General features: G+C 46.8%; 1 protein-coding gene across 3 annotated transcripts in view; it reads right to left on the reverse strand.

Annotated features, from left to right (window-relative positions):
* The window catches only part of KIF20A (kinesin family member 20A), a 158304-nt gene that overhangs the window by 49107 nt on the left and 83422 nt on the right, over nucleotides 1-25775 (reverse strand). For all 3 annotated transcript variants that reach the window (XM_033927007.1, XM_033927008.1, XM_033927005.1), the window contains exons 12-16: nucleotides 12203-12368; nucleotides 11966-12091; nucleotides 6624-6763; nucleotides 2650-2752; nucleotides 2078-2291 (exon numbers count right to left, since the gene is read on the reverse strand). In XM_033927007.1, coding sequence (XP_033782898.1) covers nucleotides 2078-2291; nucleotides 2650-2752; nucleotides 6624-6763; nucleotides 11966-12091; nucleotides 12203-12368 — 749 coding nt within the window. The remainder of the gene's footprint in view (nucleotides 1-2077; nucleotides 2292-2649; nucleotides 2753-6623; nucleotides 6764-11965; nucleotides 12092-12202; nucleotides 12369-25775) is intronic.

Here is a 25775-nt window from a genome sequence, read left to right on the forward strand (position 1 = left end):
CGCGCGGCCACGCCAAAGGCCATAGACTTAGCCGACATCCGCACCAAGTCATAAAGAGCATCTGAGAGGAACGAGGCAGCCATCTCAATCTTCGCCACCTCCTGATCCACCAAAGACCAACCATCAGACTCCCGATCCAGGACACGCTCAGCCCACCGAAACACAGCGCGCGCCACCAGTCCCCCACAAATAGCCGCCTGGACCCCAAAGGCAGAGACCTGAAAATTTTGCTTAAGAATGTTCTCCAACTTGCGCTCCTCAGAGTCCCGCAAGGCAGAACCGCCCTCAATAGGCACGGTATGCCGCTTAGAAATCGCCGAGACCACCGTGTCTACGACTGGCGACATTAAAGTAGCCCGATCCCCCTCTGGGATGGGATACAAACGAGCCATGACGCGCGCCAAACGAAACAGTGCCTCCGGCGTTTTCCACTGTTCCAGTACAATATCCCGAATATCCTGATGCATAGGAAAAGAGCGGGAAACGGTACGGATCCCCCTAAGCAGAGGGTCCCCAACACGCGGAGTCTCCGGCGGCGCATCCTCAAAACGCAACACCGAAGAAACCTGTTGAATCAGGTCCGGTAGCTCATCCCTCTGAAAAAGGTGCACCACGGACACCTCTTCGCCGGAGGACGGGAAACCTGACAACCCGTCACCAGCAGCCGTCCCCTCGAGAGGGTCCTGGAAATCCGCAAAAGGGTCCAGGTCCTCATCCAGGCCGACACGCTCCTCAGACCATAAATCCTTGTCCCAAGACACCCGCGGACGCTTGGACGAGGGAGGAGGAGGAGACGCCACAACAGACGAGAGTCAAAGCCGCAGGGAGTGAGGAGGAAACCCCACTCCCCGAAACCCCCTGGGCGCATCCGGGACCCCCAGCCGCCTGAAAATAGGCTCTGCACAAAGGAAAAAAGAAAAAAGGGGGAAAAAAACCCCGGGGGTCCCAAAAGACTCCCTGCCACAGCAGGGGACCCAGCAGAAACCTGCCCCTGTTTTTCCAATACAGGGGGAAGGTCACCTGAGGTTGTAGACAAAATGGAGGGGCCAGACTGTGAAAATGGCACTTTCCCGCCAAAAATGCTCCCTCCTTAGCCTGTAGCAGCTGAGAAGCCTGAACAGTCCTAGCCGCTAAAACAGGCAAGTCGGCATCAGCTGTCAAAAAATCAGCTGAGAGGGAATCCTTCGGGGAATCCCTCCGTGGGCGGTTGGGGAAGACCGGGCTTCCCCACTGCTCCCAGCCGACTCATGAGGCACCATCGGTGGGGAGCTCTGGGCGCCTGCAGCCGCTGCCGACGGAGCTCCACCACCTCACCGGCCCAAACCACCGAGTTCAGGCCGGCTGCGAGTGCCTCGCGGCTGGACCAAATTGTGTCCCACTCCCCCAGAGAAGGGCACAATGGCTCCATATGCGACCTAGCTAGAAACAAAGTGCCGGTCAGATGAAAAAATACAGTAAAAACAGTAAACTGACAGGGAAGCAACCCTGCAGACCAGCACTACCTCAGGATTTTTTTTTTTTTTATAACAGAACAGACTCCACAGGCTCTCGAAGCAATATGCCTTGCTTGATCTAGGGGGCAAGGCTTACTGCTGAGGCTCCTCTAAAAAAAATGTGGGGAGGTGGAGGAAGTGGGGGGAGGGACCCCGCTCGAGACCCGCCGGGTTTGACACCCCCGAGGTCGGACGGACCCCCAAACAGGGCCCGCCCAAGCTCTGTCCGGCCAAAAACAGGGACTAGAAACCCCCTAAACAAATTCCAACAGCCCTACCAAGGGAGATGGGTACAGATCACTCAACACCTGCTGGAGACTGAAAGAAGACTGATGTAAATGGAGAAGGGAGTATATTATATACTGTCCCACAGTTTTGTTTTCAGTCTCCACCTGCTGGTCATGATTGGATATATACCCATTCGTAAAGATTAACCTCTACTGGTCTGGAGAGTGCTAAAGAATTCCAATTTTTGTCTAACTACATCAGCTGAAATAAGCTGCACATCTTCCTTGCCAGATCTCTTCTACTTCCTGGTAAATCTTCTTTGTTTATAGTCTCTCACCTCAGTAGTCTGCACTCACCCTTGCTCTTTTTCACCAAGTCTGACTGACATTGCTCCAGTTCTGCCTTTGTTCCCAATAGCTCCTGTTTTATTAAATTCATCTCCTGTTGTAGGCTGCTGGCAGAAGCCACACGCAGAGACCAACGAACAGGTTGTTCCAATTTCTGCTGTTTGCTGGGGATATCAGAATCATGCTGTAGGGCTTCTAGTTCTTTAATCCGTTCTTCTTTTTCCTAAATACACAAAAGCATTTGTAAATCTGTGTCTCTTAGAAGCTCTACTTTATGAAGCAGAATTAACCAATTCTAAGGAAGCCTAGAAGTCCCTTGCTTACGTCTGTTTCTTTTTTTTTTCAAAATCTTTATTCATTTTTATATCTCATAACAAGTGTACAATAATAAAACAATTGATTCATATAGAACACTTGAAAATCTTTCTTATGTTTCTCAAGCTGACAGGACTCAGTGGAATTCTTAATGGATTGGTAGATGAAATGTTTAAGTTTCCCTTTTAACCACACCCCACAGATCTCCTGGCATTCTCTGCCAACTATATCCTAGCTGTCCCATCACTGATTCTCTCCTTTCTGACCTTTAACTCATGCTGGTAGTATTTAGTTAAAGACTCCTTTAAGTTCTCCAGACGATTTTCATACATTTCTTCCAATAGCTCCTTTTCTGTCTCCAGATGCTCACTGCAAAAATATATAAACATATATAAAGAGAAAATATAACCCAGAAAATGTTTCTCACTTCTAGCAGATGTTTTCCAAGGATAGCAGGATGACTACCCACACCAATGGGCGACACTTACAGAACCCAGACGTGGAGACATTCACCAGCATTCTAATTCCAAAGCTTTTAAAAAAGTGACCAACTGCACATGTGTAGGACCAGTCTAATACAATAGCTTATAGAATTCAACTCCAAGGGGAGGAAGGAGGGGCAGTGTGAATATTCATCCTGCTATCCTTGGTAAGTAACTGCTTTCTCTGAGGACAAGTAGGGAAAGTGATTTGATATACTGCCTTTCTGTAGTTACAAACAAAATAATTTACATATAATAAACAGGTTCTTATTTTGTACCTGGGGCAATGGAGGATTAAGTGATCTGCTCAGAATTACAAGGAGCTTCAAGGGAAATCAAGCCCAGTTCCCCAGGCCGCTGCACTATTAGGCTACTCCTCCACACTGATGGGAATCCCTAGCCATCAGACTATCAAACAAAAAGGGGGAAAAATCTTTGGAGGCCTGAAACAAGCAAGGCATAATAAATGCTCTTTTTAATCTCTTTTTTGTTTTCCTCTGTTTGGGGACAGGACATAGAGTGGGTCTAGGGGGGGTGGGAGCAGTGGCGTACCAAGGGGTGGGCGGTCCGCCCCGGGTACAAGCCCTGAGGGGGGTGTTCCCGGCCTTGAAGCCGTTGGCATCCAGTTCCCCCCTCCCGACGTCCGGATTCTCCCCCAGCCCCCTCCCCCGCACCGTTTGCGGTGGAGAAGCAGCCTGCAGTGGGATCGCGATGTTAGCGATCCCTGCGTTACTTCCACCACCGCGGTCCCGCCCCTCCTCTGATGTCAGAGGAGGGGTGGGACCGCGGCGGAGGAAGCAGTGCAGGGATCGCTGGCATCGCGATCTTTCTGCGGGCTGCTTCTCTACCATAGTTGGTGCAGGGAGGCCAGGGGTATGAACGGTCCTTCAGTGTTGGGGGCGAGCGGTCCTTCGGGGTGGGGCAGGGCATCAGGCCTTCAGGGTGGGGCGGGCAGGCAGGCCTTCAAGGGGGGGGGACAGGCAGGCAGGCAGGCCTTCAAGGGGGAGGGCAGGCTTTCAAGGGGGGGGGACAGGCCTTCAAGGGGGGGGGACAGGCAGACAGGTCTTCAAGTGGGTCAGGCAGGCAGGCCTTCAAGGGGGGGGATAGGTCTTCAAGGGGACAGGCAGGCAGGCCTTCAAGGGGGGGGACAGGCAAGCAGGTCTACAAGGGGGGGAGATAGGCCTTCAAGGGGGGGATAGACAGGCAGGCCTTCAAGGGGGACAGGTAGGCAGGCCTTCAAGGGAGGGACAGGCAAGAAGGCCTTCAAGGGGGGGTATAGGCCTTCAAACTGAAGGACTGCGCACCTTCATCGGACGAGAAGGTACTCGTGCATGTGCGGTTCGGGCTATCGCAAACTTTTTGAATTCTTAAAGTGGCGATGCACTTTTAAAGTGGTCCGTACCGGGGTTCTGTCGGTGATGTCACCCATCAGTGAGAATATGCTGTCTACTTGTCCTGGGATAAAAAGTGTTACGGAGTTTGTTTTTGTATTGTTTTACCTCCCCAATTTATATTCATTGTAAACCGCTTAGATTTTAACTTTGGTTTTATATTTGCGGTATATTAAATACTGTTAATTAATGTTTTATTATGTTTGTTCTGTCGAAACATGTTTTAGTATTTTTAATATGTATGATCTTTCCAATTATTAGTAACATGTTGAATGGCAACTCCTGTCATGATCAATAAAAGTTTATTATTCGCCGATATCTGACTTAACTTTAATTTTTGGTGGAATTCGCTATATCATTTATATAACATGGAACGTTCAATAGCGGTACAAAATGAAAATTATAAAAATTTTATTAAAATATGGGAGCCATTAACATTGTTTTGTAATGAATAGATACCATTTTTCTCTTGAAGATGCACCATTTAAGGAAGGGAGGTTGGGAGGGGTTGTTTTGATAAAGTGATGAAATAAAACTACTGCCTAGAAGTCGCAAGATTGTGGCGGTATAGAAGAATAAAGTTATTATTATTATTATTATTAATAGGGATGGAGGGAGGGTAGGGTAAGGATTCCTTTTATTTTTATATAGTATAATGATAAGATTTTTAAGTGTTTAACTAAGTGTTGTTCTTATGATTCTTGTACACTTGAGGAGAGGTTAAAAATGAATAAAGAAAAATAATGTTGTGAGGGAGGGAGGGTTAGGGGTTTATATATATACAATTGTTATTTGACTTGGATTTTTCAAGTGTTGTTTCTGAGACTATGTATGATTTTTCTTGTACACTTGTTGAATGATTAAAAAGGAATAAAGAATTAAAAAAAAATATGTATGCATGTAATTTTGTAAAGTTTTTATGCGGTACTGTATATAAATTTTTAAATAAGTAATAAACTACTGCCAAAAGTCAATGTGTTCTCAGTCTCCACCTGCTGGCAGAGGAGTGTAAATCTATCCATCTGTGCCAGTGTAGAATTGGCACTTTACAAAATAAAACTCTTTTCAGCTACAGTAGCAAAATAACACTCAGAATTTAGGAAGCTGGTTGGGTTGAGAACTTTTCAGCACCCCTTCATACTCTGCCTCCCCTTCTTGTTGACATAATACATTGCAACCTGATTTTCTGTTTAGATCAGGACGATTTGGTGAAGAAGCTGATCTTCTGAAAGCCTTTAGTAGCATTGTATAAGGCCCTGAACTCAAGGAGTTTCATCTGGTGCTCTATTTTCTGAATCGACTACTGATCCTGGCTGTGAACCGTTGTCAATGTCTTGTAAAGTGGAGGAATTTGGAATAGTAGTCCCATGAACAAACTGTTGCAAATGAGCCACCAAGAAAGAGATATTTTGAGGGAAGGACATTCACTGAGTTCCCCGTGGTCCAAGACTGGGACCACGGGGAAGCTAGACTCCATTGGGCCATCCTCAAATGAAGACATACCATGGGTAATATGGATTGTGTGTTCAGAAAAGATGTAGATTTCTGCAACACCCGGACTGCAGGTTGGGATTGAACACCTAGTGTATGGAATCCGGAAGGGACATAACAGAAGTGGCCTAGCAAATCTCAACATTGACTAAGCAGATACCTGCTGTTTCTGCTAAATAGTTTGCTAAGATTCCGGAGCTGATGCAAAAACAAACAGCAAGGTGCAGCACTGGTAGTAGCGTTTCCTTACTTGAAATCTCAAGATACTTCCAGTGACTGCAATGTATGCATATATGGGTGTAGGTGTCATTTAAATCCAGACACCATAACTAATCATGTTCCTGAATTATAGGAAGCAGGCTAATCTGGAAACCATCTTGAATTTTGCTTTGCTAGGAACATGTTTTAGGGCCCTTCGGTCTAGGATAGGACAGGTGATACTGAGAAGAAAATCCCATCCTCTTCCCCCCCCTGGAGGAACAGGTTTGACCACTTAGGCCTCTAAAAGGGAGGAGAGTTCCTGTACAAGCAATTCTCAGTGCATATAGCTTAATTTTGACATTCTCAGAGGGCAATTTGGACGACTTACATGACTGAAAATAGTGAGACCAAATTGTGACAAAACTATCAAGGAGACATGAGCTGAGGAAAGACCTCTCTGCTCTGTGGAAAATGAAAAGACTGACAGCAACAGCAAGTGGAAAGTCGCTTGTGTGGTTGTTAGCTTTTAAAAGTTTCTGGAATTGAAATTCTGGGGAGTGCTTCCAATTCAAGGCTCCGTTGGTGATGTCACCCATCAGTGTGGATTCTTCAGCCTGCTTGTCCTCAGAGAAATTTAGTTTTCTCCAAGTCTGCCAGTAGCTACTTGCACATTACCTAAAATCCTTCTCTCTCTTCTGAAGTGCTTCCATCATCTCAGCACATACTTCCTCCCGGATACGCAGTTCCATGGCAACCTTCTCCTGACGCTCCTTCAACAAGTGCTCCTTCATAGCGACAATGGCCTCCAACAAATCCTGATGACAAAGGTAAAGAGAGGAATCAACTTACTCTTAAATCTAAGTTCAGCATTTCTAAAAATTAAATTAAGCTCAGAGGGCAAGGAATGTAGGATGACCCTTACATATCTAAATCCAACTGGCACAGAAAAGCAAAATAAAATAACCCACAAACACTCATAGCCCACCTCACTGCCCCTTTAGAGGCCATTTATGGATTTTATAACAAAACAAAATCAAAAGATAACATTCACATGTTTATAAACTACAGCTGCTCAAAACACTCCCCCCCTTCCACAACAAATCTAGGGGTAACACAAGAAAGCAAGAGGAAACTATAAGCAGGGAAGCAAGAGGAGCATTACAGTTCTTGAAAGACAGCAGATATTCTGCTCCATGAGCAGAACAGTTACTATACTTTAGCAAAAGCTCCCATAGGATTTTGACATAAGGCCTTCAGTTTTGATAGCAAGTATATGTATTGGAGTTTATCATAAGCTAAACTCAGTACCATGGGCTGTTTCCAGTCTGCTTATATTGGAAGATTAGGTTTTTACCTTCGATAATCTTCTTTCTGTTTGTCCCTGGAGGATTCATTACGCTAGGTGTTCTCTGGAGACAAGCAGGGGATATGCAGACACACTTGAAGGTGAAATCCATTGACTGAGCCTGACTGGCGGTACTCTACCCTCTAACTAATGGCATCAAGTTCTATTATGCTCAAGCTCAGGCTCAGTCTCCTGGTTCTATTGGACCACATGCAGTAAGAGCTAAGACTTCCACCATAGCAAATGTGAAATCAATCCCTCTTCAGGATATCTGTAGTGGCCACTTGGTCTTCCATACATACTTTTACATCTCTCCTAACTGCTGCTCTTCTTGGGGATTCTATCAGCTGGTTCAACACAGCAAAAAATTTCAAAGCGGTCACATGGTCGCTTAACATAAGCCTCTGATTGGGAATATTTAAAAGGAGGTCATGCTCCTTAGGGTGGGCTAAGGGGGGGAGGGGGTTAACTTCAGATTTTGATCATTGTTATAGAAAAAAAAGAAAAAGATACGTGTAATTCATTGAGCAATTTTATTTGATTATTGGGTGCTGTTGGTATGATGTGTTCAATACCGATAATAACAGGGAATAGGCTGGGGAGGAACTGAGGTAAGGTGGATGTAAGAATTAGCTGGAAGCAGGGTATAATCTCAATAAATGTTAATCGAAAGCTCGATGGCCAAAGGATTAGAAAAGCAACAGATAGGAAGGTAAAATTTCTATTAGTAAACTGTAGGTCAGTAAAGACTAAAACGGCTGCTATTCTGGATTTAGTAGAGAATAAGGATGTGGAGATTGTATGCTTTACAGAGACATGGTTATGAACTGAGGAAGAAGCCTATTTATTTCAGGCACTTCCTTCAGACTTTGAACTTTTTTCTCATTCAAGATCTGATAAGAGAGGAGGAGGGATAGCCATAGGCTAGAAATCCTCTTTACAGTTGTTTGAACTTAAATCAGTGTCTTAAATCAGATGCTGGCACTGTCATCTAGAAGCGGGGATATTAGATCATCTTTTATTTTATTGTCCATTCATATTATTATTTTGGAAATCAATTTGGCCTCAAATAATAGGATGTTGGAAAATCCGGTAGCCTTGACATATGATACGATTTTATTTGGTACTGCAATGAGAACTCGGAGTCAAATCTTGTCAAATAATAACAAACTTTTATTTATATTGACTGGAGTAGCAGTTCAACAAATAACATACAATTGGAAGAATTATGACAGATTAAATTACAACTTTTGGTGGAATTCAGTTTGCCATATATATAAGATGGAGTGTACATTTGCAACACAAAAAGGATATATTGATAAGTTTAAGAAGATATGGAGACCATTAACAGATTTTTGCAATGATTGATTTAATTTTTCCCATAATAAGATACTTGATAAAGGGTGGGTGGGTAGGTTTATTCTCTTTATCACTAAATATAAATAAATTATCATAATATTTGTTATATTGTATGCAACTATCAAAATAAGGGGAGGGAAAGGGATTATAATTGAATAATAGTTGATATAATTATTAAATATTATATGATGTTTAAAATTATAGTAAGGACTATATGATATGTTGTATTTACAGTAAGTTATGGAAATATCAAGTGTATACTTAATGCAATTGTATGAATTTTTATGATACACTTGTTGTTATATGAAAAATGAATAAAAAAAAAAAAATCTGTGTCTTTCCTATACAAGGTTCAGATCAGGAGGAAGTACCCAACCTATTTGGCAGTGTTTTACTACCCCCCAGGATTACCAGTGAAAACTTGGAATGATATATATCAGACTATAGCAGATTTAACAGTACAATATTCTAGGCTGTTAATAGTAGACTTTAATGTTCATATTTACATGATAAATGAATATAGAACTAGATTATTCTTATCTTTATTTGCAGATTTAAAATTGAAACAATGGGTTATTGTGGCAACTCATCAAAAGGGACTTACATTGGATTTGGTGTTAACTTCTGATAATATTGGTAATGATAATTTGGTGAGGATAGAGACTGAACCTCTTTCATGGAGTGATCATTAAGCAGTCTGTTGGAATATAATATTGGGTAATCAAGTTGATAAAAATAGTGGGTCAGCAAAGATAAGATATTGTAGGCCATTGTATTCTATTCAATTAAATGATATATCCCTTTTTTCCTTAAGTTTCCCTCAGATTTTCTGGAAGCTATATTAGAGGATCAAGTAGATATTTGGAATAAGGTTTTACAGGAAGTATTAGATGAACTAGCACCACTGAGAGAAAGAAAAACAACGACTCAAAATAAATGTTTTCATAAGGAATTGCAGTTACATAGGAGACAGTTAAGAGGGCAGAAAGAATGTAGAAAAATAAAAGAACTAATTCAGCTTTAGGTCGGTGTAAGAATATCCAAAGCATTTTTAATAGGGAGATAAAGAAAGCAAAAAAAGATTATTTTCTACGGAAAATAAAAGATGCAAGAATTCCAACTAAACAACTATTTTCTCTACTTCTCCCTCCGTATTCGCGATTTTTATGGATGCTGACTCTGGCCCCAAAAATTAGGTCATGAGTAAAGTTCCTTTTCTTTTACTGTACCGATAAAAAAGTTTAGCGCTTATGAATTTGGGAGGGGGGTGGGGGTTAAATCTTCTTGGTGTATGATATCGAAAATGTTTCAAGTGATGTGGTCAGGAGAGAGCGAGCTAGAAACTTAGTGAGAGCCGTTCTCTTCAGCTTTCAGCATTCACTATTTTCTAGTGCTGCCCTGCCCGGTTGAGTTTTTTTGTTTCCGGGGACATTTTCACTTGAGTCTTCTCTGCTTTTGACAACTCCTATCCCGTGACACCAGTTGTCGTTGCAATTACCAGTGTCAGTGTTGTTTCCAGTATGGGAAGGCTTTGCAGTCATCAAGCTGTATTTGGCCTTCGACATCGACTCTTTGCTGGTCTTGGTTTTGACTGGTTGAGAGACTTGGGGTGTCGTTTGGAACTACGCCCCATCTCTCTTTGAAGTGGTGGGTGCTTCTTCATCACATGTGATGTGGATGGCTTTATTGATTTGTCGATCAGAACTCCCAAATCCCTTTCCTGGGAGGTTTCTCCAAGTACCGCCCCGGACATCCTGTATTCATGCATGAGATTTTTGTTACCGACATGCATCACCTTACACTTATCCACGTTAAACCTCATTTGCCATGTCAATGCCCATTTCTTGAGCCTGATTATGTCACGTTGCAGATCTTCACAGTCCCCCTGCATCTTCACTACTCTGAATAACTTCGTATCGCCCGCAAATTTAATCACCTCGCTCATCGTTCCTATGTCCAGATTGTTTATAAAGATGTTGAAGAGCACGGGTCCAAGCACCGAGCCCTGCGGCACCCCACTGGTGACGCTCTTCCAGTCCAGCCAAAAGTTTTGTCTCAGTCTCCAACTGCTGGTCATGGTGAGCTATTACCCATCAGTGAACTGTATTGGTCTGGAAAGATGCTAAAGAAAATGCACGTTTTGATGACTTTTCATGTGAAGTAGAAGGTAAATTTGTACCTGTGGGATCCAATGCTGAACCAAGGACTGTGAGGTAGTACCTGTGCCCTCAGGAGGCCTCTCCTTGACAAGTTGTAATGTTGAGGCAGATTCAGGCTGTTTGTGATGGCCTCACACTGCTTTTGATGGAACTGGTGGGGGAGGTGTCTATCATGCCTCCAAAGCCGGTTTGTTCTTTTACCCGTTGGCCGCTTGTGCTGTGTTATTTTTATTCGATGGCAATTGTAGCGGTATCATTGGGCTTTCCTCCTCCAGCGGTACCTTACATAGGCCCTGAGGGGGAGGGGCTGTGGATAGCGTCTTTGCAGTCAGCAGACACCTTGCTGCTGAGGTGCGAAGTGCTGACGTCGAGGCCGGCCGATCCATAGAAGAATTTTTGCAGTCCTAGTGACTGCCGAATTTGACAACTGCTGGCATCGAGAAAAAAAATAAAGGCAAATCAGCCACAGCAGGAATAAACAGTCCTATTCGTCTCACGATTTCCCTCTGTTTTATTTATTTATTTTTTAAAGAATCTGGCCATGTCCCGATTAAAAGTTGGTGATCCTTTTTTTTTTTTTTTAACTAAACACACACATCAAAAGAAAGGTTGTAAAGTCTACTTGAATATTTGCTATTTTTATTTTGAAGAGGCAAGGCAAGGAAAGGGGAGAGCCACAACCTGCACAACTGACGGTCAAAGAAAAAACTGACACCTAATAGACGGAGTCTCAGAGGCAAGGTAGTCTGCACATGCTCAGTAGTAAAAAAAAAAAAAAAAAATCTACTGATCCTAGGGGAGAGCACTGGCATGCAGGCTCAGTCAGAGGACTTCACCAGCAATTGTGCCTGCATTACCCCTGCTTGTCTCCAGAGAATGTCCCATCCATCTGCTAAATAGAATACTGTAAATGAGGCATTCTCTCTATTTCCTTCTGCTGGCAGATGAGCATAACCCTCAGATCTCTGGACTGATCAGTGGGATGACATGGAATACTAAATTGGATGAACTGCACAGTGCCCTTTCTGTACTCTTTTTCCATATGCTGGTGAATGGGCATAAACCTGCAAGTTCTGGACTGGTCTGTTGAGAAAACTAACGAAACATGCTTAAAGTTATAAGAGGGTAAGAGTTTTGTGAGCTCCAGCACTCACATCTCTACTGAACATAGTAACATCAGCTTCTGAATCAGCCTCTGCCTCTTCTTCTTCTAGGCTTTGCTCCATGATAAATGTTTGGATGGATGGTGTGCACAGCTTCAGGGGCGGTGTTTGAACAAGCTATAAAAAAATATATGAAATCAAACAGGTATAAAAAAAGATTCCTTACTAACACCTGAAGAGCCCCCTTTCCTATATCTAAACAAACAGCTCCTTCTTCCCCTTGCTCACCTGGCTAGCAATGGCAGAAAACTTTAAGGCATGGAGTGTTTCATCATATGTAGAGGCACATTGGTTGATATTCACAATCATGCAAGACCTGCCATGGCCAGTGAAAAATGCCTGGAATATGCGCGTCAGCTTGCTGTCCCGGAAAGGAACCACATGCTGCCTCATCCTGAGGGACAAAAAGATACTTTATTAGAATGATTCACCCTTCATTTCTCATAAGTTTACTCCTGAGGCAATTCTGTGCAACATAGGATTTTTACAAAAGTCTCTATTTTACTTGTAGAATTCTGCACAGGTATGAGAAATAACAGTAAAAGCATTAGCCTGCCAGCCTAGAACCAGCAAGCTGCAGTCAAAGTACTTCTTGAAGAGGCTATGGTGGCAAGGCAAGTCTACTCGGACCTGGAAAGAGGAGTCTGCATCTGCAGGCACTAGGCTGTGGGGCACCATGGCTAGAATGAAAAGGGTTGAAGCGTGGGGCACTTGAGAGCAGTCTGATTGTAATAGAGGAGCCATCTTGCAGCCGTTGCTGCCTTTAAACCCCACAGCCCCGAGCCAGCCCGCCGGGAGAACCTTGCCTCAGCAGCAGCCTACCCTGTTTCCAGCTCCAGCCGCCGCACCGACGCCGCTCTTACTGCTGGGCCGAGCGTGTGAGCCTGCTCCGCCCCCCAGCCCCTGCCGGGAGAACTCAAATTTCAGCTGCTCAATGGCAGAGGAGCCATCTTGCAGCCGTTGCTGCCTTTAAACCCCGCAGCCCCGAGCCAGCCCGCCGGGAGAACCTTGCCTCAGCAGCAGCCTACCCTGTTTCCAGCACCAGCCGCTCTTACTTCTGGGCCGGGCGTGTGAGCTTGCTCCGCCCCCCAGCCCCTGCCGGGAGAACTCAAATTTCAGCTGCTCAACGGCGCGCAGCTGTTCGGCGCACCTTTGCGAAACGGCTGCGTGAAGCACAAACAAATCACCTATAATCCAACCGCCAGAACTGATCCTTCAAGACTTCACAGCAAACGAGGAAGCCTCCTGCAGACAACAAATTTCAAACGCTTCAACCCAGACCAGAATATTCCACCAACAACCCGGACCGACATCAGCTAAGTATTTGCATGACTCCATCTTCTTGCATGTTTCTTACCAACAACCTGGACCGACCCAATTACTAAGTACTTGCATGTCTCAGTCCTCCTGCATGCCTTACCAACCGCATGCTACAAACCAACCAGGATACCACATACTCTGTCTCATTTGACCAACTTATCACTTGCTAATATTATCCTCCACCAAGTCAATTCTAGCCCTGTACACCTGACTACTATCTCCAGGCTATTCTATAACTTAACCATTCCCATCTTCCCCCAATCCTCTCTCAACCAGCCTCCCTCATTGATCTAAACCTTCCACCTCACGCCCGGCTCCCTCACCAACTCAAAAAGCAACATGTCCAACTTCACAAAAAAACTTCTAGCCTTCCTCCTCCTCTATCTTCTTAGCTCAAGGCAATGGATCCTCAGAGCCTCAGCATTCAAACCCATCCCCACCTACCACACCTGGAACAGAATCACCAAACCAGGCAAACCACCTCTACCCTCCAGCACCCTCCATGACTACAAGGAATCAGGCCCCTTCCCAATCTCCGTGGTCAATACTCCAGACACTTCCCTAGACCATCACATTAAAGAAACCGACTCCTAAAAAGCCTACCAATTACCCAACCCACAATCCCCCCAGAACACTACACAATCACGGGTGGCTATCTGAACATTCGCTCGGCTAGAAACAAAGCCCAACTGATTAAAGATTGGCTAGAAGAAACCCGACTCGACATTCTTCTCCTAACTGAAACATGGCTAATTTCCGATCAGGACACTATCATTGGAGATCTACTCCCTATAAACTACAAAATCATTCCGCTATCAAGACATACCAGGAGAGGAGGCGGCCTAGCAATAATCCTCAAAGATCACTTCCAATTCCAAACTCTAGACTCCAAAATGACCAAAGACCTGGAAATCCTCTCCTGCAAACTATCCAAAGCAGACTGTAAAGATTACCTGACTATAACAGTATTCTACACCCCCCCTAACAAATGGAACCAAGCTAAAGAAGATCTCTATGAATTCCTCCTCGCAAATTCCACTGCTGGCACCCACACCCTTCTTGCCGGCGACATAAATCTACACCTGGAACAGGCAGAGAATTCCAACGTTTCTGATCTTTTCTCCTTCCTAACATCCCTAGGATTCTCTAAACCACTCCCAACCAAAACACATACCAAAGGACATCACTTAGACCTGATCTCATTCCTCCCCAATTCCTCCCCTGCCTCCCCCAGCATAAGCTTCAAAGACAAAACCTGGACCACCACCCCTTGGGCAGATCATCTCCCATGCAACTTTAACTTACACTGGCTCAAAAAACAAAGCCAAAGGACCCCAAGAACTACTCACAAAGAAAAAACAATATGGACTAGAGGTCAACTAAACCCTGAACAATTCTGGTCCCATTACAACCCAACATCCACCACAGACCCAAACCCTAACTTCATCCCAGGTTGGAATAACTTCAGCACCCAGGTTCTAAACGACTTGGCCTCACTGAAACCCTACAAGAAAAAACACCGCTCATCTGCCAACTGGTTTGACGCCAACCTTCTAGCTCTGAAACGAGAAGTACGCAAACTAGAAAGAATCTGGTGCAAATTTGGCACAGATACAGATAGATATTCCTGGCGTACAAAAGTTATTGAATACAAAAAAATGATCAAGGAGAAACGCTCCAAATATTATGCCCAATCAATCAACACCCCATCCCTGAACAGCAATAAACTCTTCAGACTTGTCAACTCCTTATTTGACATCAACTCATATAAAAGCTCCCCCACAGATCTTCCACCCTCCCCAACAAACCTAGCTGACTATTTCGCCAACAAAATTCATAACTTAAAAACCTCTCTTGCAACAACAAACACCAGCCCATCAACCCTTCTGCCTACCCCAAACAATGAAGGTACTACCGCCGACATGACCTGGAATCGCTTTGAAAACCCAGACTGGAACCTATTCCTTGAGCTATATTCTAAATATGCCAAATCCAACTGCCTTCTAGACAACTGCCCACCCTCCATCATGAAAATAGCTCTCCCCCCTTCAAAGTGGAGCTCTTCAACTGGATCACTCTCTGCCTGTCCACTGGCTACTTCCCGCTGGAACTCGGCCACATCCTCATATCTCCAATCATCAAAAACTCCAAAGAACCACTCTCCACAGCCGCCAACTACAGACCCATTGCCAACATACCCTTCTTCCTCAAAATTATGGAAGGCCTTGTAAACCAGGACCTCATGTCTTACCTCGAAAAATTTAACATCCTTCATGACTTCATGACTTCGGGACAGGTACTAACCTGGCTCACAGACTTCCTAAAAAACCGCACCTACCAAGTACATAATGAGGGAACCTACTCCCACACCTGTTCCAACCCCTGTGGAGTTCCACAAGGCTCCCCCCTATCACCTTCCCTATTCAATATCTACATGACTTCACTGGGACACATGTTATCTGACCGAAAGCTGAAATCCTACATCTATGCAGATGACATCACAATTGTCATCCCCATCTCCTCATTGTCACAAGAAACAGAGCAACACATCTCATCAGTACTTACCATGGTCGAACACTGGACCACTCAGTCCAAACTGAAACTAAATCCAGAAAAGACTAAACTCTTCCTTGCAAGTCCCAACCACAAATTAACGACCACCACCTTACAACTCAACGGCCTAACTTACCCTATTAATCCCACCATCAAAATCCTTGGAGTCATCCTAGACCGCTGCCTGACCTTTGAAGACCACACCAATGCCCAGGTCAAAAAATGTTTTTATACCCTCTGGAAACTCCGCACCATCAAACATTACTTCGACTTCCCCTCCTTCAGACTGCTGGTCCAATCCCTAATCCTAAGCACACTGGATTACTGTAATATCATATATATGGGCTCCTACAAGAAAACCATCAAACGTCTGAGACTTATCCAAAACACCGCTGTCCGCCTAATCTATGGCCTCAAAAAGTCAGACCATATCAGCCCTTACTACAGAAAATTTCACTGGTTGCCAATAGAAGCGAGAGTCATCTTCAAATTCGCCTGCCTCTGCTTCAAAACCTTAACTGGCTTGTCCCCGATATATCTGTCTCACCACTTTGTGTTCCCTGGAACCACTCGCACGCGTAATGCCTATCTGTTTACCTACCTTTCCACAAAGGGATGCACCTACAAAAGATTCCTCTATAGAACTCTCTCGTACCAAGCTGGCAGATGGACAAACTGCCTAACCACCCTCACCTCATCTGCCCCATCTTACTCATCCTTCAAGAAATCTCTCAAATCTTTCCTCTACGACAAATTTCTCGAGCCCCCCCATCACCAAATTCTACCCCTCAATCAAATACTTCCATCCTGTAATTGATACTGGTTGCTTTTCTTGTCATTTACCACCCTGCATCCTTGCCATATATGTAACTATCATTGCATAGTAAACCGCTTCACCACATTATTCTGTCCCTTGCATTGCATTTTGCTCTATAAGTCTCTCGAACTGTTTTTTTCTATTATATAAATATCTCTGCTGTATATGTACAGTCTCCTGCATGGTAAATCTGCATTGTTCTTCACTGTATAAACACCTTTACTGAATATGTACAGTCCTCATTGTATCTTCGCAGTAAATGTACAGTCTCTTACACTGTAAACCGCTCTGAACTGTTTGTGGTACTGTTGTATACAAAATAAAGTTGTTATTATTATTATTAATGGAACTGCACACCATCCAGGGATTCAAGACAAAGTTAGACAAGTTCCTGCTGAACCAGAACGTACGCAGGTAGGGCTAGTCTCAGTTAGGGCACTGGTCTTTGACCAAGGGCCGCCGTGTGAGCGGACTGCTGGGCATGATGGACCACTGGTCTGACCCAACAGCGGCAATTCTTAGGAGATCCCAGGCTGGAATCGAAGGACGAACTAGTGGCGGGAGCAATTTTTTGCTGCTACCAGAGAATAGGCCAAACACCAGCCATGCATCAGACCACTACAGGAAGACAAAGCTGCAATCTGCACCCTAAGGGAGGACCAGGCAAGGCCCCGCTCCAGCCCATCCTGCAAAAACTCCAAGATGTGAGGCTAAGATGTGTGAAGGGGAATCACGCCCCATGCGGAACACCAGTCCTCAAAAATACGCCAAATGCACAAATAAGCCCGGGAGGTGGAAAGTCTCCGAGACCCCAAGAGGGTGGAGATCACCTTATTCAACCCACAGTAAAGGTTCTTGGAATAATACCGGACCAGGGCTTAACCATGAAAGACCAAATGAGCTCCCTAGTCAGAAAGGATTTTTTTACTCTCTGGAAGCTTAGGTCTATTAGAGCATACTTTTTTTTTTTTTTTTTAATAAATCTTTATTCATTTTAAATCTTTCAACAAGTGTACAATAAAATCATCATTTAATATACAACATCACTTGAAGCTCTACAATTTCTCAAGAAAAAGATTATATAAATAGGATGATTAACAATCCAGTAGCCTTGACTTATGATACTATTTTATTTGGTACAACAATGAGAGCAAAGAGTCAAATTTCATCACATAATAACAAACTTTTATTCATATTGACTGAAGTAGCAATTCAACAAATAACATACAATTGGAAAAATTATGACAGATTAAATTATAACTTTTGGTGGAATTCAGTATGCCATATATATAAAATAGAAACATAGAAACATAGAAAGATGACGGCAGAAAAGGGCTACAGCCCATCAAGTCTGCCCACTCTTCTGACCCACCCCATCAAGTCTGAGTGCTAATGACCCAGATCCTTAGCTCGACCCCCATAGGGATCCCACGTGGATGTCCCATTTATTCTTAAAGTCTAGCACGCTGGTGGCCTTGACCACCTGCACCGGAAGTTTGTTCCAGTGATCTACAACCCTTTCTGTGAAGAAATACTTCCTGGTGTCACCATTAAATTTCCCTCCTCTGAGTTTGAGCGGGTGCCCCCTTGTGACCGAGGGTCCCCTGGGGAAGAATATATCGCTTTCCGCCTCGACACGACCTGTGATGTACTTAAATGTCTCAATCATGTCTCCCCTTTCTCTACGCTCCTCAAGAGTGTATAGCTGTAGTTTGCCCAGTCTTTCTTCGTATGTGAGACTCTTGAGTCCGGAGACCATTCTAGTGGCCATTCGCTGGACAGATTCAGCTCGAAGCACATCTTTTTGGTAGTGTGGTCTCCAAAATTGCACACAGTATTCCAGGTGAGGTCTCACCATGGCTCTGTAAAGCGGCATTATGACTTCAGGTTTGCGGCTGATGAAGCCTCTATTGATACATCCCAACATCTGCCTTGCCTTGGATGAGGCCTGCTCCATCTGTTTGGCAGCCTTCATATCAGCACTGACGATTACTCCCAAGTCCCGTTCTTCTGAAGTCCTAGCTAGTGTTTCCCCATTTAAGGTGTAAGTTTTGCATGGATTTCCGCAGCCGAGATGCATGACCTTACATTTCTTAGCGTTGAAGCCCAGCTGCCATGTCGAGGACCAGTTTTCCAACGTGATCAAATCCTGCGTCATATTATCCTTGAGATTGCTTTCACTTACTATATTACACAGTTTGGCGTCGTCGGCGAACAATGTTACTTTACCCTGAAGCCCTTGGGTCAAGTCCCTTATGAATATGTTGAAAAGGGATGGTCCCAGGACCGAGCCCTGCGGCACTCCGCTAGTCACTTCCGATGTCTCAGAGAGGGTGCCGTTGACCACCACCCTCTGAAGTCTTCCACTCAGCCAATCGTTGACCCATGCAGTTAGTTTCTCACCTAACCCCATCGACTTCATCTTGTGCAATAGTCTGCGGTGTGGGACACTGTCAAAAGCTTTACTGAAATCCAAGTACACTATGTCCAGAGACTCTCCCGAGTCTAACTTTCCCGTCACCCAATCAAAGAAGCTGATTAGATTGGATTGGCATGACCTACCCCTAGTGAATCCATGTTGACAGGGATCCCTTAGGTTCCCCTCGTCCAAAATCGTGTCTAGTTTACCTTTAAGTAAAGTTTCCATGAGTTTACATACTACTGATGTGAGACTTACTGGTCTGTAATTTGCAGCCTCTGCTCTGCAACCTTTTTTGTGCAGAGGAATGACGTTGGCTGTTTTCCAGTCCAGGGGGACTCTCCCCGTACTTAGGGAGAGATTGAAGAGTACTGCTAACGGTTTTGCCAAAACATCGCTTAGCTCTCTGAGCACTCTTGGGTGCAAATTGTCCGGTCCCATGGCTTTGTTCACCTTAAGTTTTGACAGTTCACTGTAGACATCAGCAGGTGTGAACTCAAAATTCTGAAATGGATCTTCCATGCTTTGCTTCATTTCCAGCCTTGGCCCGTGCCCTGGTGCCTCGCAGGTAAAGACCGAGCAGAAGTAATCATTCAGCAGTTTGGCTTTATCGGAATCTGTTTCCACATAATTCCCGTCTGGCGTTCTAAGGCGTACTATCCCATTTGTGTTCTTCTTCCTGTCACTAATGTACCTGAAGAAGGACTTGTCCCCTTTCTTAATGTTCTTCGCTAGAGTTTCTTCCATTCGAAGTTTGGCCTCCCTGACTGCTGTTTTGACCGCTGCAGACTTTATCTTGTATTCAATGTTTGCTTCCTTCTCCCCGGTGCGTTTGTATAAGAGAAATGCTCTTTTCTTCTCCTTGACGCGGTTCGAGACCTCATCAGTGAACCATTTGGGTCTCTTGTTTCTTTGTTGTTTATTTACCGATTTAATGTAGCGGATAGATGCCTCATGAAGGGTCGACTTCAAGGTTGACCACATAGCTTCCACATTATTAGTTACTTCTTGAACCTGTAGTGTCTGATGAACGAAATCTCCCATGCGTGCGAAGTCAGTGCCCCGGAAATTGAGTACCCTTGTTCTTGTTTGAGATCTAGGGAAGCCTTTCCTAAGGTTAAACCATACCATGTTATGGTCACTGGTGGCTAGCGTTTCTCCCACCGAGACCTCCGAGACGCTTTCCCCGTTCGTAAGTACCAGGTCCAGGATGGCCTGGGCCCTAGTAGGCTCTAGCACCATTTGTTTGAGCTGTACTCCCTTCATGGACGCTAATATCCTCCTGCTATCACAAGTTGTTGCTGAGAGTGTGTTCCAGTCTACATCAGGCATATTGAAGTCTCCTGATAGAACAACATCCCCCCGCAAGGTGATATTCTCAATGTCTTCGATTAATTCGATTAATGGAGCGCACAATAGCGACACAGAAAGGTTACTTTGGTAAATTTCAGAAGATTTGGAGACCATTAGCAGCTTTTTGTAATGATTAATAACATTTTCCCATAATAAGATATTTGTTAAGTGGGGATGGGGTGGGTATTATTTTATTTATCTCATAATATATATGAATTAATTAATACATTTTGATGTATTAGGTTAGATTTTCTGAAATAGGTAGGGAGGGATTGGGAGTTTTCTATTTTATTTATATTTGTCATATTTATTAAATGTATTACATAATATTTAAATCATTACAAAATATGAATATAAGTATGATATATTGTACTTAAAGTGTTCATGAAGAAAATGGAGAAATTAGGTTCTTACCTGCTAATTTACTTTCTTTTAGCTTCTCCAGACCAGTAGAGGTTAACTTTACGATTGGGTATATATCTAATCATGACCAGCAGGTGGAGACTGAAAACAAAACTTTGGGACAGTATATCCTAGCCCCTCCTCTCTATTTCCCTCAGTCTGCCGAATAGCCAAGCAGAACCAAGAACTGGAAAACAACAGAGAGAAAACACAATACTCCGAAAGGAGTAACAAATAACATACCCAAAAATGCTGTTGGAAAATGCAGAGGAGAAATTCCCGAAGGAAGAAGGTCCCCACAGCTCGCCAGCTAAGCCAGCCGAGCCACAGCCGCTGTTCTTCAATTCTCCCCGGCCCTAGAAAAATACTAGAACCCGCAGCAAAAACCAAAAACTGCCCGCGCAACAGCCCCAACAACAACAACAACAGACAGGGTGGGGACCTCTACTGGTCTGGAGAAGCTAAAAGAAAGTAAATTAGCAGGTAAGAACCTAATTTCTCCTTCTTTAGCACTCTCCAGACCAGTAGAGGTTAACTTTACGATTGGGACGTACCAAAGCAGTCCCTCTCACGGGCGGGACCCCCGAAGGGCCGATACCAGAACACGCTCACCGAACACCGCGTCCCGACGCGCCTGAACATCTACCCGATAATGCCGAACAAAAGAATGCAAGGAGGACCAAACCGCAGCCTTACAAATATCCACCGGAGGCACGAGCGACGACTCAGCCCAAGAAGCCGCCTGACCCCTAGTGGAATGAGCCTTGAGAAACTCCGGAATCGGCTTCTGACTCAGAAGATAAGCGGAAGCAATCATCTCCTTGATCCAGCGCGCAATAGTAGCCTTAGAAGCGCCAGCCCCCCGACGAGGACCCGCCAGAAGCACAAAGAGATGATCGGAGCTCCGAAAATCCCGGGTCCGCTGCACATAAGCATGGAGGACCCGACCGACATCCAACTTGCGCAGCTGTCGTTGCTCAGAAGAACCCTCCCGACTACCCAAGACCGGGAGGACCACCGATTGATTGACATGAAAAGGAGAAACTACCTTCGGCAGAAAGGAAGGAACAGGCCGCAAAACAACCCGCTCCTTCGAAAACTCCAGGAAGGGAGCCCTACAAGAGAAAGCCTGTAGCTCAGACACCCGTCTAGCGGAAGTAATGGCCACCAAAAAGACCGACTTCAGCGTAAGGTCCTTCAACGAACAGCCATCCAACGGCTCGAAAGGAGGGCGCACTAGAACAGAGAGAACCAGATTGAGATCCCAAGAGGGAATCGAGGGCCTTATGGGAGGCCTGATCAACTTGGCCGCCCTAAGAAAGCGAATCACATCAGGAATGGCTGACAAACGCTGACCCGTCACCAGCCCCCGAAAAGCCGACAGGGCCGCCAGATGAACCCGAAGAGAAGACCAGGCCAGGCCCCTATCCAGGCCATCCTGCAAAAACTCTAGAATGTTAGGCAGAGAAGCGCGAAAGGAGACCACTCCCCGCGCTCGGCACCATTCCTCAAAAAGACGCCAAACCCGTACATAAGCCCGAGAGGTAGAAAGCCTTCGGGACCCCAAAAGAGTAGAGATCACCTTGTCGGAATATCCCTTCTTACTCAGGCGGCCCCTTTCAAGAGCCAAGCCGTAAGACAAAAGGGAGACGGGTCGAACATGGGAATGGGACCCTGCGTCAGAAGATCGCACCCGAGAGGCAGAGGAAGAGGATCCGCCACCAGATGCCTCACCAGATCCGCATACCACGGACGACGAGGCCAATCCGGAGCCACCAAGACCACCAGCCCCGGATGGCGAACAATGCGAAGCAGTACTCTGCCCACTAATGGCCAAGGAGGGAACACATACAACAGCCCCTCCGTTGGCCATGGTTGGACCAGAGCATCCAGACCCTCGGCCAGACCGTCCCTGCGACGACTGAAGAAGCGGGGTACTTTGGCGTTGCCACTTGTAGCCATCAGATCCATCAGGGGCTGCCCCCAAGCACGCACTAGCAACTGAAACGCCTCGGCGCCGAGACACCACTCTCCCGGATCCAAGAAGTGACGACTGAGGAAGTCCGCCTGAACGTTTTCTACCCCGGCAATGTGAGAGGCCGAGAGGTCCAGAAGATGCGACTCCGCCCAAACCATGAGCCGAGCCGCCTCCTGCGCCACCAGAGTGCTCTTGGTGCCCCCCTGACGATTGACATAAGCCACCGCCGTGGCATTGTCCGACAGGACTCTGACCGACTTGCCCAACAAAAGGGAGTGGAAAGCCAACAGCGCCAGCCGGACCGCCCTGGTCTCCAACACGTTGATCGACCAGGAGGCCTCCTCCGTGGACCAGGTTCCCTGAGCTGAGTGACCCAGGCACTGGGCCCCCCAACCCAGGAGACTCGCATCCGTAAGGAGCACCGTCCACTGCGGAAGATCCAGACCCACCCCCTGAACTAGGTGAGGGGTCCGGAGCCACCAACGCAGACTGCAGCGCGCCAAGCCTCGCAGGGGAACCGGAACATCCATCCCGTGCCTCTGGGGAGACCACCTCCGGAGCAGAGCATACTGGAGAGGACGCATGTGGGCCCGCGCCCACCTCACCACGTCCAGGGACGCCGCCATCGACCCCAGGACCTGGAGGAAATCTCGCGCCCGAGGACACCGGGACGCCAAAAGCAGGCGAATCTGAGACTGCAATTTGCTCACCCGGGCCTCTGGGAGGAAGACCTTCCCCAAGGAGGTGTCGAACAGCACCCCGAGGTACTCCAGACGCTGAGCCGGAACCAACCGACTCTTGGAAAGGTTGACCACCCAGCCCAGCGACCGGAGAAACTCCACCACCCGAGCCGTAACCCGGGAGCTTTACTGCAACGACTTGGCCCGAATTAACCAGTCGTCCAGGTAGGGGTGTACCAGGATGCCCTCCGACCGCAAGGCTGCCGCGACGACCACCATCACCTTGGTGAACGTCCGGGGAGCCGTGGCCAGCCCAAAGGGAAGCGCACAGAACTGATAGTGCCGACCCAAGATCGCAAAGCGCAGGAAACGCTGATGAGAGGCCCGAATGGGAACATGCAAGTAGGCCTCCGTCAGATCGAGAGAAGTGAGAAACTCCCCCGGCTGAACCGCCAGAATGACCGACCGCAGAGTTTCCATACGGAAAGAGGGAATCTTGAGAGCCCTGTTGACCCCTTTCAAATCGAGGATGGGCCGAAAGGTCCCCTCCTTCTTGGGCACCACAAAGTAAATGGAGTACCTGCCCGTGCCCCACTCCGGGGGGGGCACTGGAACTACTGCCCTGAGATCTAGCAAGCGCTGAAGGGTCTGGCGAAACGCCAGCGTCTTCCCGGGAGTCTGACATGGAGAAGCGAGGAAAAAATCCGGCAGAGAGCGGGCGAACTCTAGGGCATAACCGTCCCGCACCACCTCCAGGACCCACTGATCGGACGTGATCTCGGCCCATTTGGGAAAAAAGTCGCGCAGCCGGGCCCCCACCGGAACCAAGGGGGGCGCCGGCAAGGCGTCATTGTGCAGGACGGGAAGCGGGGGAACCGGCGGAGGGATTCCCTGCCCCCCGACGGGCCCCCCGAAAGGGCTGCATGCGCTGGAAGAACCGACCCCGGGAAAACCCCGGAGACTGGAAAGAAGCAGCCCCACGCCCAGGGCGATACTTGCGAAATTCCCGCAAACGCCCCCGGGCCGCACCACCCCGAGACGCCGGGCGGGCACGGTCCTCCGGCAAACGGGGAACTTTCGAGTCCGACAGAGTCTGAATCAACTTATCTAAGTCCTCTCCAAATAAAAACGACCCCCGAAAGGGAAATTTAGTAAGCTTAGCTTTGGACGCAGCATCCGCCGCCCAAGCGCGCAGCCACAACACACGCCTTGCGGCCACGCCAAAAGCCATGGACTTAGCCGAGATCCGCACCAAGTCATACAGAGCATCCGAGAGGAATGAGGCAGCCATCTCAATCTTCGCTACCTCCTGATCCACCAGAGACCAGTCGTCAGACTCTCGATCCAAGACCCGCTCCGCCCACCGAAACACGGCGCGAGCGACCAGTCCCCCACAAATAGCCGCCTGGACCCCAAAGGCAGAGACTTGAAAATTTTGCTTAAGGATGGTCTCCAATTTGCGCTCCTCAGAGTCCCGCAAGGCAGAACCGCCCTCAACAGGCACGGTATGCCGCTTGGAAATAGCCGAGACCACCGCATCCACGACTGGCGAAGCTAACGTAGCCCGATCCCCTTCAGGAATGGGATACAGGCGAGCCATGCTGCGCGCCAGCCGAAACGGCGTCTCCGGCGTTTTCCACTGCTCCAGAATAATATCCCTAATATCCTGATGCATAGGAAAGGAGCGGGAAACGGAACGGATCCCTCGTAACAGAGGGTCCCCCACACGCGGAGTCTCCGGCGGCGCGTCCTCAAAACGCAAAGCCGAAGAAACCTGTTGAATAAGGTCAGGCAGCTCATCTCTCTGAAAAAGGCGCACCACGGACGCCTCGTCACTGGAGAACGGGAAACCCGACAACCCGCCGCCAGCTTCCGTCCCCTCCAGAGGGTCCTGGAATTCCTCAGAAGGGTCCAGGTCCTCCTCCAGACCGACACGTTCCTCCGACCACAAATCCTCGTCCCACGACACCCGCGGACGCTTGGACAAGAGAGGCGGCGGAGGGGACGTCACGTCAGACGAGAGAGGCAAAGCCGCAGGGAGCGCGGAGGAAACCCCACCCCCCGAGACCCCCTGGGCGCAACCGGGACCCCCAGCCGCCTGAAAATAGGCTTTGCATAAAGAAAAGAAAAAATCAGGGGAAATACCCCCCGAGGGTCCCAAGGGACTCCCTGCCACAGCAGGGGACCCAGCAGAAACCTGCCCCTGCTTAGCCAAAACAGGGGGAAGGTCACCTGAGGTGGAAGACAAAATGGAGGGGCCAGACAGAGAAGATGGCGTC

Source organism: Geotrypetes seraphini, chromosome 18 (assembly GCF_902459505.1).
Source record: "Geotrypetes seraphini chromosome 18, aGeoSer1.1, whole genome shotgun sequence".
NCBI classification, from domain to species: Eukaryota; Metazoa; Chordata; class Amphibia; order Gymnophiona; family Dermophiidae; genus Geotrypetes; species Geotrypetes seraphini.